The sequence below is a fragment of the Vidua chalybeata genome, chromosome 2 (genome assembly GCF_026979565.1).
Source record: "Vidua chalybeata isolate OUT-0048 chromosome 2, bVidCha1 merged haplotype, whole genome shotgun sequence".
Taxonomy (NCBI): domain Eukaryota; kingdom Metazoa; phylum Chordata; class Aves; order Passeriformes; family Viduidae; genus Vidua; species Vidua chalybeata.
The window spans coordinates 81,917,065-81,934,630 of NC_071531.1; the positions used below are offsets into that span (position 1 = coordinate 81,917,065).

Below are 17,566 nucleotides of genomic sequence, written 5' to 3' on the forward strand. Positions count from 1 at the left end.
CAATATAAAAAAGCAGATTCTCTATTACATTCAGTAAGCCTCATTAGGATCAAGGTGCCTTTTACTATCAGATGCATTATTTCCTTCTTGATATCTATCACATGCTTTATACTATTATTTCCTTCTTGATATTTCCATTTTATTGTCTTTAAAATACCCATGGAATAGCTGTAGAAAAAATTAAAGGCCATTAAAAAATATTATAATAATATAATAATTTGCAATGTACCACAAGGTGTTAACTAATGGCACCACTTTTACAAGATAAGGCATCATGCACAACCTGGACTGCTTCTTAGATGTTCTCGAGATTCCACACTCTCCTTTTCTTCTTTTAAGGTGTGAAGAAGACATCAACGAGTGTGAAAGAGAAGAATGTGAAAACGGTGGCTCGTGTGTCAACATCTTTGGTTCATTTCTGTGTAACTGCACCCCTGGCTATGTGGGTCAATACTGTGGTCTTCGCCCCGTGGTGGTTCCCAATATACAAGCTGGACATTCCTACGTTGGCAAGGAGGAGCTGATAGGAATAGCCGTGGTCCTGTTTGTCATATTTGTGTTAATCATTCTTTTCATCATTTTTCGCAAGAAAGTTTTCAGGAAGAACTATTCCCGCAACAACATCACGCTCGTACAGGATCCAGCTACTGCAGCCCTGCTCAACAAGAGCAATGGCATCCAATTCAAGAACATCAGGAGCAGTGGAGACAGCAGAAATATCTACCAAGAGGTTGGGCCTCCACAGGTGCCGGTGAGGCCAATGGCCTATACCCCATGCTTCCAGAGTGACTCACGGAATAACCTGGACAAGATAGTGGATGGGCTTGGTGTGGAACACCAGGAGATGACAACGTTTCATCCGGAGTCCCCTCGAATACTGACAGCCAGGAGAGGGGTGGTGGTGTGCAGTGTAGCTCCAAACCTGCCTGCTGTGTCTCCCTGTCGCTCCGACTGTGACTCCATCAGGAAGAGCACATGGGATGCTGGGACAGAAAGTAAGTAGCACTGCATGCCGGTCTTGTTCTTCCCTGCCGGCAGTAAGGGTGCAGCAGGTACAGTGGCACAGGTACTCTTAGTGCTCCAGCCTAATACGTGTGAATTGTTACATTTCTCCAAGAAGTGATTTGGTTTAATTTTGAAAGGTTATAATTAAACCAGGCATACAAGACTTCTCCTTCTATGCATGAAGTATGACTAAAAGCATTTATTTCACTTGTTCAGAAAGCATATATGAGTAAGTGCTCTGAGCATTTTTCAGTGATACAATGCAATCATCTTTCTATTGGAAAAAAACTATTTGGGGCAGAATTCTCAAATATAAATTCTGTTAGGTTCAGGCTGTTTGTTTCCCAAGGGAGTTAAAAATGTTTAAACCTTCTGCAAGAAGCAATCCTGTTTTACATCAGGGAGAAATGAACTAATATACCCTACTTTCAGTGTCTGTGAAGGGAAGCAGAAAATCACGTATGGCTTGATATATAGGATCACCTTTTCAGGCCATTGCATTCCCCTCTGCTTTCAGTATCAGAGTCATCATGGAATTTTCAATCCCCACGCTTACCCTATTTGTGCTCTGATGGTTCCTCACCTGATAACACAGTGCTCCCTCCATTCCTGAGTGAGTTGCTGGAGATGCAGCAAACTTCACATCTTCTGTCATGGCAGGAAATACCAGTTTTCTGGGATAGAGTTACAGCCCTGAATCATCTACCCTTGCAAGTCAGACCATGCCATATGGATTGGGAGATGTTTGCTTCACCATATATGATTTTTAAAGGGGTTTTCTCTTATTAGGGATTTTTCCTAATGCATCTTCCAGTACCTGTTGGAGGGGGCTTACAAGAAGGCTGGAGAGGGACACTTCACAAGGGCCTGTAGTGATGAATGGCCTTAAGCTGAAGAAGGGTAGGTTTAGATTAGTTATTAGGAAGAAATTCTTTACTGTGAGGGTGGTGAGGCACTGAAACAGGTTGCTTAGAGAAGGGATGGATGTCCCATCCCTGGAAGTATTCAAGGCCAGATTGGATGGGGCTCTGAGCAACCTGAGCAACCACAGTGAAGGGTTCCCTGCCCATGGCAGGGAAATTGGAACCAAACGATCTTTAAGATCCCTTCCAACTCAAAGTGTTCTATGATTCTATGATCTTCAACCCTGTTGCAACAGAGCCTTAACCAAAACTGTCACCAGTCCTATAGTTGAAAGCAATAGGAACTGAGGAATAGAGAGAGGAATTTAGCAACAGGTCAAGAGGACAGCATCATGTTGTGCCAAGGGAGGTTCAGGATGGACATCAGGAAGAACTTTTGCTCTGGAGAGTGGTCAAGCCTTGGAATCAGCTACCTGGGGAGGTGATAAAGTCACCATTCCTGAAAGTGTTCAAGAAATGATTGGGCGTGGCACTTAATGTTTGGTTGGCATAATGATGTTCAGTCAAAGATTTGGCTCGATGATCTTGGAAGTCTTTTCCAGCCTTACAGAGGCTATACCTGTGCCCTGATCTGCACATTTTCATCCAAAGCAGCACACTGGTTAAGGTCATGTAGTGAGAAATTGAATTAATTTCCATTTATTTGGGCTGTATTTCAGGACTGTGTTGTGTCTGACCTTTTAAACTTTAAATATAGTTATGCTGATTGAAAGCATCATCATACCAGCCCCTACACATGCTCTGTTCTATATTATCCTGGGTGTTTGTGCCACAGGCACTGCTAGTACTGGTAGGAATTTCTGCACACCATGAGGCCATACCAGCAATACAAACCTCAGCTGTCATGGAGCAGAAAGCAGTGCAGCTTTGTCACTGCAGCGTTCACTTCATCAGCTCCATACCCTGCTGCTCAGCAGGTGCGAATCAGCTCGTAAGGTGTGGAGGTGTGCCATGCTGGGTAGAAATACCTACAGCTGGCAGATAGAGAGCTGTACTGTCATGTTGATAGCACCTGACCTTCTTCATTTGTAATTGGCTCAGGTATCTTAGTGCTTACAGTGAAGGATAACTTTTTGTGTTCCTGATTATTGCCCATATAATGTGTAGTTGAATGTGTTTATCTATATATAACTTAATTACAGGAGAATTTATACCATAGGTTGCAGTTACATTTCTAAACAGTAGAGTTGTGAGGACTGAATGTCCCTGATGAAAAGCAATGTAAATTGAAGCATAATCTATTATGTGTCAGTGATGGAGCTATTAAAATCTGATGCAAGGGCCACTGATATGAATAACAAGATGCACAGTAACTTTACTGAGCATTGAATGAGCCTTTAATGAGGCTCTCAAATTAGGAAATGAACAGTAAAGATAAATGTAACTGTAATCTCTTGTATAAGCTCTTTATACCACATCCCTTAAGTCATCATTTTCATTGCTTTTGAGACTACATGTCATCTAAAAAGACAATATTGAATACAGATGTTTCTTCCTTGATTACAGTGTTGTCAGCCATTTGAAAGACTCCTTGGGCTTCAAACACTTCAAAAGTCTAGGTATTTTCACCAACTGCTTTCTTGATTAATAGGTCATGTCCTCTGTGTGAAGGAAATAATTTTATTCTGACTCAGATAATAGAAGGCAGGATTCAAATGTGTCCATGGTATAAATAGATAAATGTGCATACCTAGAGAGTACCATTTTGCTTTGTCTTTGCTGTCAATGAAGGTAAAGGGGTTGATGACGCTGAAGAAGTGACCTGTTTTTCAGGAAGTAATAAAGGCAGCAACTCTGAAGTACAATCCCTCAGCTCCTTCCAGTCTGATTCCGGTGATGATAATGGTAAGAAATGATTTCATCTTTATTATGTTGGGGGAAAAGCTATTTATCTCTCTCTCTAATATTATTGAAACATTTATGTGACATCTTGAAACCATTTAACGATGCCAAAAGTTAAGAAAGTCATGGGTTCGAACCCTGACTTTATGTTCCACTTACTAAATTATAGGAATGTAATAAAAATCTTGATGCTTGGGGCTGTTGTATCAGGACCAAGCTTTACAGCAAATTAGAGGTATGATACAGCACAATCACATTGCTAAGATGTAAGTTGACTAATAGGTTGCAAGTGAAACTGTAGAATTTATATAATTTTCCTTCTGGGAAGAGCATGACTTTCATGTTTCACCAGTGGAATAAAAGGGATTTCTGTGCTATTTGCCAGGTCTCATTCATGGTCCCAACAAAACTCTGCTGGTGCTCAGCCCCAACAATGAGCAGATGAGCCAGTCCCCAGCGTCCTTGCTTCTCCCTGGCAATCACGGCTCAGCAAACAATAGAGCACCATTAAATCTTTGTTCAGTGCATACTCAATGCCTGCCTCTCATGTCCTGCATCATTAGCTCCCTGGGTGACACAGGCAGAGCCATACACAGCCCACTAAAAGGTCCACAGAGTCAGAGCAAACCTTTGTTCCTGCGGCCCACGTATGTTGAGCAGTGGTCCGAGAAAAGTTAAGATGTTTCTGCTGGGGAGGGATGGTGGATGTCTGGGAAGCCTTGTTCAGACACATAGAAAAAGACTAGCACAAAGGAATCATACTTGCTTTCCTCAGCCACCAGTTAATGAACTGTCTGTAGACAGTTCCTCAGTCATGTCGTGCAGCTGTTCTCTAGGAACTCTGAAATGTTGGAAAAAGCACTGATAGCAAAGTACACTTGCAGTTCCTTTTGGTCCACTGTGGCTGAAGCATTACAATTATTTTTGTCAGGCTTCCCAGCGTTTTTCTGCCCCTGCACCAAAAGACCCCTTTAGCCTTTTTTTAGGATAAGTATTATTTAATAATATGTATTTACATTATAGTTACCTTTGTAATAATTATTCAAGTGGTCATTTATTGTACATTGTTACTTTCTATATCTCACAAATTCTAATTAGACATTTAAAACTCCCAATCCTGTCTCCACTGAAATCATTGACACAGTACCCACAGAAGCTGGATTGGACCTTCTGTGCCCACTCATTTTTTGTGAAGGCTGCATTTAAAATATGGCCTTTAGAGATAACATTTCTAGTTCAGGGTTCAAACAAATCCATATCTTCAGGGAGAACGAGGGAAGAAACTTAAATCATCTGAGTCATTTGCAGAGATCGATGCAAGACCACACGCTCTGGTTTGCTTGAAACAGCAGGGAAGGTTTGCAGTGAAAGAGCCTAAAGGGCAAAGCCAGGCATAAGTAAGCATACACATACTCACATGCCTGTACTTTGGGGCTAATGGATATGCCTCCTGAAGCCATAAATCCTTGCTTTTCTTGTCATTTTAATTCTTTGTACTTCACATACCTGCAAAGGTTAGAAGGTTGTCAGTGAAAACACAACAAATACAGTTCAGCATCCACACTCTTTGATGAGACAGGACAGTGGCTCCTTCTCCAAACCCCTTCCTCCAAAGCCAAGAGCAATTCTGCTGGGTTCTCAGGCTAGCAGAGGAGACAGGCTTGTGTCACACAAATGGCTATGCTGACACTGACTTGAGAAACTGGGTGGCAGCTTCTGACTGGGGAAACCTATCTTGCAGCAGTAGATGACTGGGATGAATTCCACTGAAGGTGCAGGCAGCTTCTATTCACACTCTACTCTCTAGGGCTCTTGGAGCCTTCTCTTCCTGTGTCAAGGGCTTGTCTTAACCATGAAAACTCACAAGGAGTGAGATTTTGAAGCTATTTGTTTCTCTCACTTTATTTCTCCTGCATTTAAATTGCTCAGCTTCCCTAGTCTTTCTGTGAGTAGTTAGCAGTAATTTTTGTAGTCCAAAATCTGAGCAATGCTGTATTTGAGCATTGACTTGCACTGGGTTGTGTGGGGTGGGGTTCCCGCTTTTCTGTGAATATGCCCTGGGTTTTTGACCTGTTTTTCACTCTTAGGTTTTTTCCTTCTAATCGTTTACAGCTGCTCTCCATCTTTTTTCCCAGCCATGCAGCACTAACTGCATGGAGCCCCTTATTTTTCTATCATGTTTATTTTGCATTAGCCAGTACAAGTCTCCTTTGTATAATTACTATTGCTGTTGATGGCATAAATATGCTGATCATAGACACAGAACAGGGGTCCTTTGGTTTATCAAGGCTCTTTTTGCTAAGCCCTCACTGGAACTGAGAAATTGGATGATACACCAGATCCCATGTAAAAAATTTAGCAAAAATTTGAAAATATTCAACATATGTCTGCACTGTTAACACATTTCTTGTGATCTCTAAGTCTGTTGGCTGTGTGAAACAAAAAAGTATGTTTTGCCTCACATTGCTTCAAGCAATTGGTTTTCTCGTAACTAAAGACAAAGGAAAAGGGAAGGATCCACTGCCCTCTCATCCACAGATTTCCCTTCAGTTTTGATTTTTGGTTTTATTTCATGTTCTCAGAGGTAGGAGTGTTGCGTGGTGCAAAATGCAGATCATCTAGAGGACCACACATTATAGGCCTCCACATTAAACAGCTGCAGAGTCTATAGTAATGATTTCAAGGGAAAAATATGTTTTGTTGGAACACCTGCAGAGAACGCACAAAGCATTTGTGAAACTATTCTGCCAAACATGGGTCAAAATTTAAACCACAGCTACATAGCTGTGTCTTCCTAATTATAACTGTGCTGCTTAACCTCCCTGAGGTATTGCATGGCATGGCACAGACAGTAAATAAGTAAAACATTCCTCTTAGGAAATAGATTGAGCTTAACACCATTTCTGATGGTGTGATAGTCTAAAAGATAATGATCCTTGGAGCACATGGCACCATCCCTGGAGACCTCTAAGCAAGAATGAATTAGAAATTAGTGTCAGGTAGACAAGATACTGCTTGAGTTAATTGAATCAGCTGGCCAGTCTGCTTGAATTTATGAGGTGATACACATCATCCCATATGCCTTTCTTGAAATGCTGGCTTGGAATTTATCAGCACTCTGAAGATACATGGGATTATCTGAAATGAAATGTCCTGCAACCAACTGCATAAATCATGCATTAGTCAGCAGCCTTTTTTTTTTTTTTTTTTTTTTTTTTTCAATGTCAGTTCTGTCTTTTGAGAAAATTTATTGTGGTAACCTACAATGTGTGTTTTAAATACTAACCTGAAGCTGTCCTTCCCCTCCCTTTATTTTCTGCTTTCCCTCCCCTGCAAGCTTCCATAGTGACTGTCATACAGCTTGTCAACAATGTAGTTGACACTATAGAAAATGAAGGTATTTAAATTTTTTTCTTTCTTGTTATACAACAATGCTTCCTATTTTCATTGTGAAACATTCCAGCAGAACCTCACTAATCTACACTGACCAGCAATCCTGTGGCAGGGATTGGGTTTTGCAGATCAGCATGTTCACCAGCAAACATGAAAATGCCAGAGGAATGTACCACAAAATATCTGTGGGTAACTGGAGGTGGTAGAAAAGGTGTCAAGCCTTCATCCTCTTCTGTTCAAGTCAATGTTTCTGCTTATTCTCATTGCCTTCAGAGAAAATAATAGACTGAATGGAGCCATATCATTGAGATGATCCTGGCTGCAGAGACTGGGAAACAGAAGATGACACAGGAAGTCTGTAAAGTATCCCATGCTGCAGCAGAGCTGGGTTATGTACCCCAGTGGTATCACATGGAGAGGAGCACAGTGGTGGTTGGCTGGTGGCTGGTTTCTCCCAGGAAACCCTGCCAAACAGTGGATGTGTGGGCACAGCTCCACAGATGCTGTGGCTCTCCTGTGGCATTGGTGTGCCCATTCAACAGAGCATGACAATGTGCTCCAAGGACCCAACACTCACCTCTTCCACTGACCTCCTGGGTAACCTCAGGCATATCATGTTATAAGTGAACCTGTAATGCGGGGATATCACTATTTTCTTTTTTCCATAAAGCACTGAGGAAATGTCTTGTTATCATAGATAAACATTACTTTTATTTATTTTCCAACATTTTTCCTACCCTTGGGCAAATGTCAACTCAGCATCAACTCAGGTTATCCACAAGTCAAAAATTTCACCTGTCCTTAGCAAATTTAAGACAGATTTTACATACTTCAACTAATCTAGTCTGCATAATACATAAGGATGATTAAGTAAATTATTTTTGTGAAACTACTGATTTTTTTTCTTGACTCAGTGTCACAGTAATTTTGAAAAACACTTTTACTCCTAGCTAGTGATGCCACTTGAGTATTTTTAATAGTACATTTATTGATTTCCTGAAGTGTAAGAATGCCATTCTTCTCACTATTAAAACAAAAAAAACAAAACAAAAAAACTAGCCAAGGTTAATTCAAAAGTAAGTCCCATTCAAAAAATAAAAAAATAACCTTGAAAAGAAACCACAGGCACTGCAAATGACCTTACATTCCTAAGGGAAAGCTTAAGCAAACACACTGGCTCATTATCATCCTTTACAGGTCAGAAAAAACCAGTCTGGCAGTAGTTTCAAGAGACTGTCACTGAAAACGCTTTGCCCACTTCCCAGTTCCTTATATGAAACTTAGGATTCTTAGGATTGTCTGCTCTGCAGCAGAGCTGTTGGAAGTGGTGAATAATTAGCCACACTGGAGCTCTGGGCAGAATCGCTGCCACAGAGTCATGGGAGGATGGGGCTTCTGCCCCAGGCACCTGCCCAGGGTTGTGCAAGTCAGCAAATTAGTGAGGTTCTCCTGGATCCTGATGCACACATCTCAGAGGGCCCTGACACATCTCAGCTGCAGTGCCATCACACTGACCCAAATACAGCAAAATCCACTGTACAAAGAAGAGAGAAGTACAGAAGAGAGGTTAGGGCCGGTTCAGACACTGCCGCTAAACCTGTAATAGCCCCAGCCCTCCTCACTCCAGGACATGGCAGAGCAAGTGGAGAACTCCTGCCTGGCTATCGAGCTAAGGGAGAAATCACCATCACTGCATGCACCATGTGGTGATGAGCAAGGGCAAGTGTGGTCTTAGTAGGTGAAGGGCTGGAGAAGTCTTCCCTGCCCTCGCCTGTGTCTGAGCCACAGAGGTTACGAGCTGTGATGCCATAAAAGTCTGTTTCTCCTGCCAGACCTCCTCCAGCAATGTCATCCAGAGACTTTGCCCGATGACTTCTTGCATGAAGCCAAATAACATGCGGCTGAACAAGAGCATATCCATAGAGAAAACGCTGCAGCTTATTCCCCGCTCTTGTCTCACATAAAACCTCCTTCCTTGCTCTCTCCCCCACGCCTGCACCCTCTCCATACTGGAATGCCTCCCTCCCCACCAGCTAGCATGGCAGTGCAGGTGGGAGGTGGGTGTGGGGTTGTGGAGCATTGTAGCTGATAGCCCCATTAAATGGCTTTGTATTCTATTCTATTCAGGTTCTTATACCGTGCCCATCACCATGGTATCTGAGCCCAGGTGGGCCCAGATTTGTTTGAACCGGCCCTGAGAATGGTAGATTCTTATTTTTCTGTTTCAAAGTGAACAAGTGAGAGAAAAATGTACTTTGCAATTATAAGCGATGTCGATAGTGGATAGCCCTTTTTTGTACTAAGAATTACAACTCTAATGTAATTCTGTATCTGTTCAGTGAGGGTAAATAATTAAGATATGATAGAAAAGGAATATAATACACGACATAAACATTTCTTTATGTATGTCTGCATTTGACAGGCAAGATTATCTTGTACATTAAAATAAAGAATAATTAAAAATCCTACTAAAATGACACCATGGCAGCTGTACTTTAGAAATATGCATGCAAAGTTTTGTATTTTCACATGTAATACAATGCTGGTGACAAGCTCTGAGTTACCAGTTTTTGCTTTTCACTTTGTATCTGACAGTGTCTGTTATGGATCAAGGACAGAACTACAACAGAGGTGATTTTTCTGGGGTACCTTCTGCCTGTGGGCCAGGGTGGGCAGAGCACTGACTTGATCTATTTGGTTTTTTTCTTTAACTGCTTCACGTGTACTCTTTTGTTTGAATTCTGTTGGGTTCAAAAGATGCATGAGAATGGTCAGCCACTTTTTTTGTTTCAAAATTCAGTTTTCAGTCAATCAGATTATTTGCTTGCACACTTTCTTTCTTGAAGTCATTGGAGGTGGAAGAGGAGATAAGATTCCATAGGCATGCTGACTGCATTTAAAGATTTTTTTCCAATAACTGTGAAAAGCAGTAATTCACACATTTTGATTTCTTGGACTCATAGTTTCTAATACAACCCAGTAGCATCTTAAAAAACAAAACACCTGAGAGTGGTCATGTCTTGTTTCTGTGCTTGTTTGCATTAGCATCATAATGCAATTTATTCTCCTCTACCCCTCTGGTCAGAGCATGGCTGACCTGTGTCCGTGGCCTGTGGGGCATGCTGTGATTTGAATGTGCTGTGAGGACTCAGGCAAGTGCATGCAGGACGCTGCTCTTCTCTGTGGTCTCATCCTAACAGAGCGCTGTGGTTCTCTTCCCTGCTGCAGCGTATCATTGGGATACCTCTGACTGGATGCCCAGTGCTCGCTTGTCCGACATTGAGGAAGTGCCCAATTTTGAGACGACAGATGGAGGTTCGGCTCATCACGGCAGCACCAGAGAACTGGAAACAGATTACTACCTTGGTGGCTACGACATCGACAGCGACTACCCTCCCCCTCACGAAGAGGAGTTTTTGAGCCAGGACCAGTTACCACCTCCTCTTCCAGAGGATTACCCAGACCAGTATGAAACCCTCCCACCCTCGCAGCCGGTCTCAATGGCAAGTACTCTCAGCCCTGACTGCAGGAGACGGCCACACTTCCACCCGAGCCAATACCTCCCTCCCCACCCGTTCCCCAATGAGACGGACACCACAGGATCTCAGACTGGGAACGAATTTAGTACTTTTGCTGCTGGCCCAAGCCAGAACACAGAAAATGCTAGTGCAGGTAAGATGCCCTTATCCTTGCACAACTCTCTCAACGCCTCCTCCTCTGACGTCTCAGCCGGCTGTGGCTTTGATGACTCTGAAGTAGCCATGAGTGACTTTGAAAGCATGGAGGAACTCAGCCTAGAAAATGTTCACATTCCATTTGTGGAGACCCAGCAGCAGACACAAGTGTAAAGGAAGCTCCTTTCTTCTTCCTCCTCCTCTTCTTTTTTTTTTTTTTTAATTTTGTCATTTGGTCCAATTAATAGTATAAATATTGAGAAGAAATTTTGCTGAAGGTGTGTCTATATATATATTGGGCAAAGAAAAGTACAGTATAACCCATTATTAACTTGTTCAGAAATGATACTGTATGTGCAGACACAAAGAGACCAATTGTGTTAAGTATTATAAATCACAAAATGATTACAGACAATCTGGAGAGAGTGTACCTTCTATTTATTACCAAGAGTAAAACTCGTCTTTTGAGGTGGGGAGGAAAAACAATTGCTAAATAATTTCTTTCTCTCTCAAAAAGTTGGGTTGTTTTGGGGGTTTTGTTGGCATTGTGTTATTAAAAGTGTTACAGTGTTATTATCTCCCCACAGTGTTAAGGAACTAGTATGGATCATTCTAGAATGCACTGTTGCATGAAATTTTATGTCAGCAAAAAGTGAAAGCAATTGATTGCTGGGGCTGCTGCGTACAACATGTCAGATGGCTAAAAAAAGCAACATTTACGAAGTGACCTATCAAAGACAAGTGACCAGTTATTTGTCCATAAATATTTATCTATACTTTTGTTCATTACATAGCATTTCATTCTATTTTGTGTAGAGTAATACACATACATACAGTTTATATTTACTCCAAATTGGCTTCCTTTGGTTGTAATTTTCAAAACCTGATGTCAGGTGCATGTGCATCGCATTGCCCATGAGGACTTCCTGAAATGTCAGAGCTTGGCTCAGGAGTGGCCTGGTTTTGCCCCAGCTGTGTACACACAGCCCCTCTTAACGTGTATGCAACGTGAACATGGATCTGAAAACTTGAGGTAACCTACACAGCTGATCATTTTTTGGAAATTTCTTGCTTGGGCAATCAGCTCTTTAACAGCGGTTCTCATGCTGCAGTTACTGCAATAAAATTCGTTGCAATTAAGTTACATATAAGGCTGCTGTAACGTCACATCGTTATTTTAACATCTTTTGGCAAATGTCCATCCCTAGAGTTCGTTCACCGGATGAGTTCTCAGCTGCTGTAGACTGATTCAGTCGGTGGAGCTGCAGGAATGGACTGTGGCCAAAATCTGTCACCAGATTTTCCACTGGGTGCATGATTTTATAGGATTTGAGTACATCCAAAGGTTGTTTGCAGACTTCAGAATATTTTTGTGGAATCAAGAAAACCATGGCATCTGTATGCTTTTATGCTTCCCTCAGCCTGATTGGAGTAAGTGGTCATTCACATTGATTTGCTCAGAGTAGTCAAGTGCAATCTGGAATTATTGGATTTTCATCAATGTATTTAAGCAGAGGATACACATCTGTTGCTTGGTGCTCTGAAAATCTTTTTACCCCACTGCATTTTACAGCGTCTGTGTACTTTACCAGTGAATGTGAGTCTACAAGCCTGCATTACTGTTGGGTTTTCATCCATTTCTTCCATGGCATAATATTCTGTCATCCTGAAAAGCTGTTGAATACCTAAATCATTTTGATAAATGAACAGATTCATTAGCTGGTTTCTTGTGCTGCTTTCCTTGTCCTGTCCCTTGGTCAATCACCTTAACTGGATAGTTTCAGCAGTTGTATGCCAGGGCATCTTCTTGACTGTCATGAGTTTCACACAAAATTAAACTGTGGGCCATTTATTGATATACAAAAAGGGTTTCTTAAGAAATTTTCCCCAACACAAGGAAATTACTAGTAGAGTGTAATTTAAATAATGGCAGCTTGTAACACTTTTAATAAAACAGGATTTCTAGAATTCTTGGAGTAGGTACAGTGTGTTGCTGCTTCCCTCCAATAGCTGTATAGCTGTGAAAGATTGGTGTGGATACTTTCTTTGATGCAGCAATTCTTCAGTAGAAAACAGCTTATTATTCGGGTATATGAATAAAATGAGTGAACTTCTAGAAAGAATGTACTGCACATACAAGTATTATCAAGTACTTGTCTGCAAATAGGTCCTGTCCATTGAATTTATGAATGTCACTTGGTCTTCTCAAAGTAAACATGCTTCTGTAACAGTGATATATTCTGAATGTGCTCATGGTGCGTTCCAAACCCTTTCCCCTGATATTATTCCTGTGGTTTTGAGAAGAAAAATGTACGGAAATTTGTATTGTGATTGCAAGGAACTGAGGGATTTGCCAGAATGCCATAAAATGGTTTGGCAAGCCTAGAGGCACGGATAGAGGATAACTCGTATTGTTAATGAAGTCTATGTTACAGGAAAGGAAATGCAATTAGATTGATGTCTTTTCAAGAGTTAGGAGCATCAGAGTTGGCAAAGCAATTCTGCAAATTTAGTTGCACTTTTTTAAAGCTTGTATGACCTTCTGAGAATGTGATGCTTTCTTAGCATCAGGCTGCAGTTTACATGAGGTTTGCTCCTACTCAGTTTTGGTTTGAGACATTTTTATGCATTATGCAAGTAATTCTGTTCAAGCCCCCAGATAGTTATTAGGTGTACTTGTCACCTGTCTTCTGTAGTGAAAGTTCTTGCGTAAGCCTGAGACACCAGTATCAAACCTTTACTGGAACATATCAGAAGTGTCACAAGGGACAGCACAATGGGAGACTAGTGATTGCCATACAAAAAAAAAAAAAAAAAATTGATGTTTCTTACCAAGCTTGTTGCCTCAGTAATATATTGTTGGTAGTGAGTTTTAATAGTAAAATATGCATAAATACAATGTATAGTACTTTTTCTGTTTGATGTTGTTGCCATTTCATTTCACTGAACGCCTACTTATTAAAATGCTGTTGGGAAGGTGCCAAGGATCACCCGTTCAGCCTTCTCTGTTCTATTCATGATTTCTATACCTCAATATCTCCTCCCCTCCAAATCCATTTTCAGAGTCCCCTCTGTGAATATTGGTACTTCTGTGGCCTTTCTGGTTTTTTTCAGGCTCTTTTTGATAATTATAAGACCCAAGTGCAGATTTAGATCTGCACCTTTAGAGGTGAAATACCTTTTAGAGAGTAAGATTTTCATATGAACATCTCTTGTTAAACCAGGCCATTTTGTTTTCTTTTTAATTACTACTCCACTCGAACAAGTCAAAATCTTCTAATCTGGAACATAAGAACACATTCATAACATAATGTAAGAATTACTATTCATTTTAGCACTTCAGTATATATTTCCTTTTTCTGCCATATGATGATTTTTGTATCACTGCTACTGTCAGGTCCCTGGTTCTGCAAGAGCTACCCTGCACATCTCTGCTTATCCTGTGTGTCTGTATTTCAAGCTACATCCCTGTAGATGGCTCCACTACATGATATTTTCTCTCAGAATCATCTGTAGCAGATGACTTCATAGGTTTTATGAAGTACTTTTGAGTATCACTGGCTTATAATGTAGGATCAAGAAAGTTTTTGCTTTTTGAAAAGAAGCAGCAAGAGAAAAAGGCAACTTGTTAAAATGCAAATACACATTTATATCAACAGTCATGAACTTTGCCAGAGGTGTATGAGTCTAAGTAAAAGGGTGCTTGTTCTCTGCATTTTAATCAAGTTGAGAATGTCATGCACAGTGCTGGCCTTTTTAATAACACTGGCAATGGAAAGAGCCTTACAGTGACTAAAACATGATTTATTCTGCCAATACTACATTAGGTGGCCCTGTGCAAAAGGAGAAATTAGGCTTATGTACCATTCTTAAGTATGTTAATTAATTTGCCTTTGTATTATAAACGTAAAAAAAAAAGAAAAAAAAAAAAGAAAAACAAAGGGCAATACCCCCCCCCCAAATTATAGATACTGGATCTAGTTGCTGTCCTTGACCAGTATCTTAAAGTGGAATGAAGAGCCAAATGTGACACCATGGAGCTGTAGAATCACTTACCTCCCATGGGAGAAAATGGACAACCTCACTAGAAGGCCTACATAAAGTTGCCTTCCTCTTGGACCCTCCTATAGGATGCAGCATATTAGGCAACCCAGGAGGACTTTGGAATGCAGAGATTCACTACAGAACAGTGATTTCCTGTCAATAGAGCTCTTCTCCTTAAGATCAGTGACATCTTTGATCCCAAACTATCCCAGGGGTTTCTTTAACATACAATTCCAGTGAAAGGCTGGAAGGAGTCAAAGGCTTCTCACTGCCACTATTTTCCTGAACCTGGAAGTTGTGTGCTCCATCTGTCAAGCAGTGTCTCCACCTCTGCATGTCCCACAAAGAACTTAAATTTTGGTCTTTGGAATTTTTTCTCCCACTTTCTAAATTCTATAGTGTATTCTGAAGTAGTGAGAGCCTTCATGTATTGGTACCCTCTCTAGTCAGAAACTCAGTGTGGCTGCAGCACAATGAATAAAGGCATGTAATGAAATGCTGATCAGTGGGGAGGCAGCAGCCTGTTGTCTCTGTGAGCCAGGCAGAGACATTTTGAGAACATGACATAAAAGTTGTTGCTCTTGTCTCCTATGAATTCCATCATAAAGGAGAATGTGGGCTGAACAGTGGGCTGAACAAATGGCTAAGAACACACTTTACACCTCATCGAAAATGCTAAATGGATGCTATAGTAAGTATATCCTTACAGTCAATAATTGCAGTCATGGGAGAGGAAGGTGAAGGTGCCCTGGACCAGTTCTGCTAAGCTTCATTTGAAAAGGAAGCATCTTTAATAATGGAGGAAGCCAGCTCTTCAGAACCAGTATGAAAGTGCTTTTGTGCTTTATAGATAATGTTTGGAGCTATTCACTCAGTAATAACGGGAATTTCATCGGTTTCCAACAAGAGAGTTACGTCTTCAGCTTCATTCCCTAATGGTTTACCATCATTTACCATGTGGTAAAAACTGTGCTTTTTGACTGTTTGCATCTCTGCTCCTCTCAATACACCAAACTGTGATTTGAGCCTTAGAAATTTAGACCATTGCCCATTACCCATGGTTTTTAGCCTGTGTTTCATGAACTTGACATTTAACATCTCCATTACCAGAAGGGCCATTCAGTTAGTAAATTAGCTGCATCATCCAAGGGACAAGCAGATGGGGAGGAAATGAAATTAAATTTGTTTCTTTATGTAATAATGAAAAGCAATAATTGCAAATACGTCGTATTACACAAAGGCCATAATTAATCTTTACCAGTGTTAAGAGTGCACTTGAACTGTATTATGGAAAGAGATTGGAGCCCTCAGAACTGTAGCATGCTTTTGTCATAGGAGTACCTGAAACACTATTAATCAGCAATGCAATGAGCCCATACTGCCGATTTTCAGGAGATGACAAAGATGTTTAGGAGTGAAAGCAGTTCTCTTTAAAGCACTGTATTGGAAAAGATTGTCTTGTAAATTTTACCTGTCTCAAGCAGGCTGGTTTGTAAAAGATGTATGTTTTGGTGTTTAAAAAGAAGTTTATAAAATAATGTATATAATGGTTTCAAATTACCAGGCTTTTGTAGATATTTGATGCCAATCAGGTTGCTTTAATTTCTTTTGTTTGTTTGTTTGTTTGTTTGTTTTATTGATATGATTCTAAAGAGTCATCAAAGTTGGTTTCAACTGCAAAGATAATAGGAAAAAAAAGTTTTAGATCTGAAAACTTTTTAATCATTTTAAAATGTACTGTAACTTTCCTTTGGGTTCAGCTCTTTTTGTTTAACTTCTTTCTGGTTTTAAGAAGATTTTTTAATTGACTTTTTGAAATGAATGTGTTTTGCACAAAAAAAAACCTAGAGGTATGATTTTTATTCCATTTCAAGTAGGTATTAAGAAATGTCATTTTTCCAATGACAACAAATTCAGCCTTACGCAAAAGGGAAGGTTTATCACTTTGAATGGGTATAGTTCTTCATCTGAAAACTAATTGTTCCTTCATAATTGCTGTTGGCAGTATTGTCTTGTGTTCTTTTTCTATAAAAACAAATCAACAAAAAAAAGTGTACAGGTTTGTAACTGCCAAAATTTGCTAAAGTTGATGGTTAAAATAAGTTTTCCAAGTAAACAAAAAGAAAAGCCCAGATGTGTTGACTGCTTTTTGATTTTTCTCCTACTTTCAAAGGAGGGAGCGAGATAAAATACACCAGTTCTTGAAGGAATGTAACATTTCATTCCTTCTCTGTGTTGCAGAAAATGCTACTTTTTTGAACTCTTTGAATTAATTTCATTATTCCACAGAAGTTCCTCCATAGGTGCCCCTACTTGCACTGCAGAGCACTCTTGCCAAGAGTTGCTTAGCTGATGTGTGTAAGCTAAGGCAGTTGCTTGATCAAAACCACATCTTCAAAGAGTGCAGAAGGCATTATTGCTTCATGTAGCCATCTAGACAGTGAGCTCCATCAACGGAGACAATTTCAGGGGGTCAGTGCAGCTGTCTGGTTACATAGTGGGGATAGAAGGAGTGAGTGTGTAAAACAGCATCCCACTCCACAGTGAGCCTGCCATCTCTGTGCTCCAGCATCATGGCACTGGCAGGTGGGACCAGCTGGGACGAGTTCATGTGTGTTAGCACTGCCCCTGGAAAGAGATGTCATTGTGTTGGGCATGATACTCAGTCTGGCCAGGGCCTTGCAT

At 40.6% G+C, this 17,566-nt stretch overlaps 1 protein-coding gene across 1 annotated transcript in view; it reads left to right on the top strand.

The window, feature by feature from the left end:
- Positions 1-17,007, top strand: part of FAT3 (FAT atypical cadherin 3) — a 334,025-nt gene extending 317,018 nt beyond the window's left edge. Inside the window, exons 25-29 of the mRNA XM_053935206.1 lie at positions 340-995; positions 3,660-3,773; positions 7,108-7,167; positions 9,759-9,794; positions 10,392-17,007. Coding sequence (XP_053791181.1) covers positions 340-995; positions 3,660-3,773; positions 7,108-7,167; positions 9,759-9,794; positions 10,392-11,011 — 1,486 coding nt within the window. The 3' untranslated portion in view covers positions 11,012-17,007. The remainder of the gene's footprint in view (positions 1-339; positions 996-3,659; positions 3,774-7,107; positions 7,168-9,758; positions 9,795-10,391) is intronic.
- The last annotated feature ends 559 nt before the right edge of the window (positions 17,008-17,566 follow it).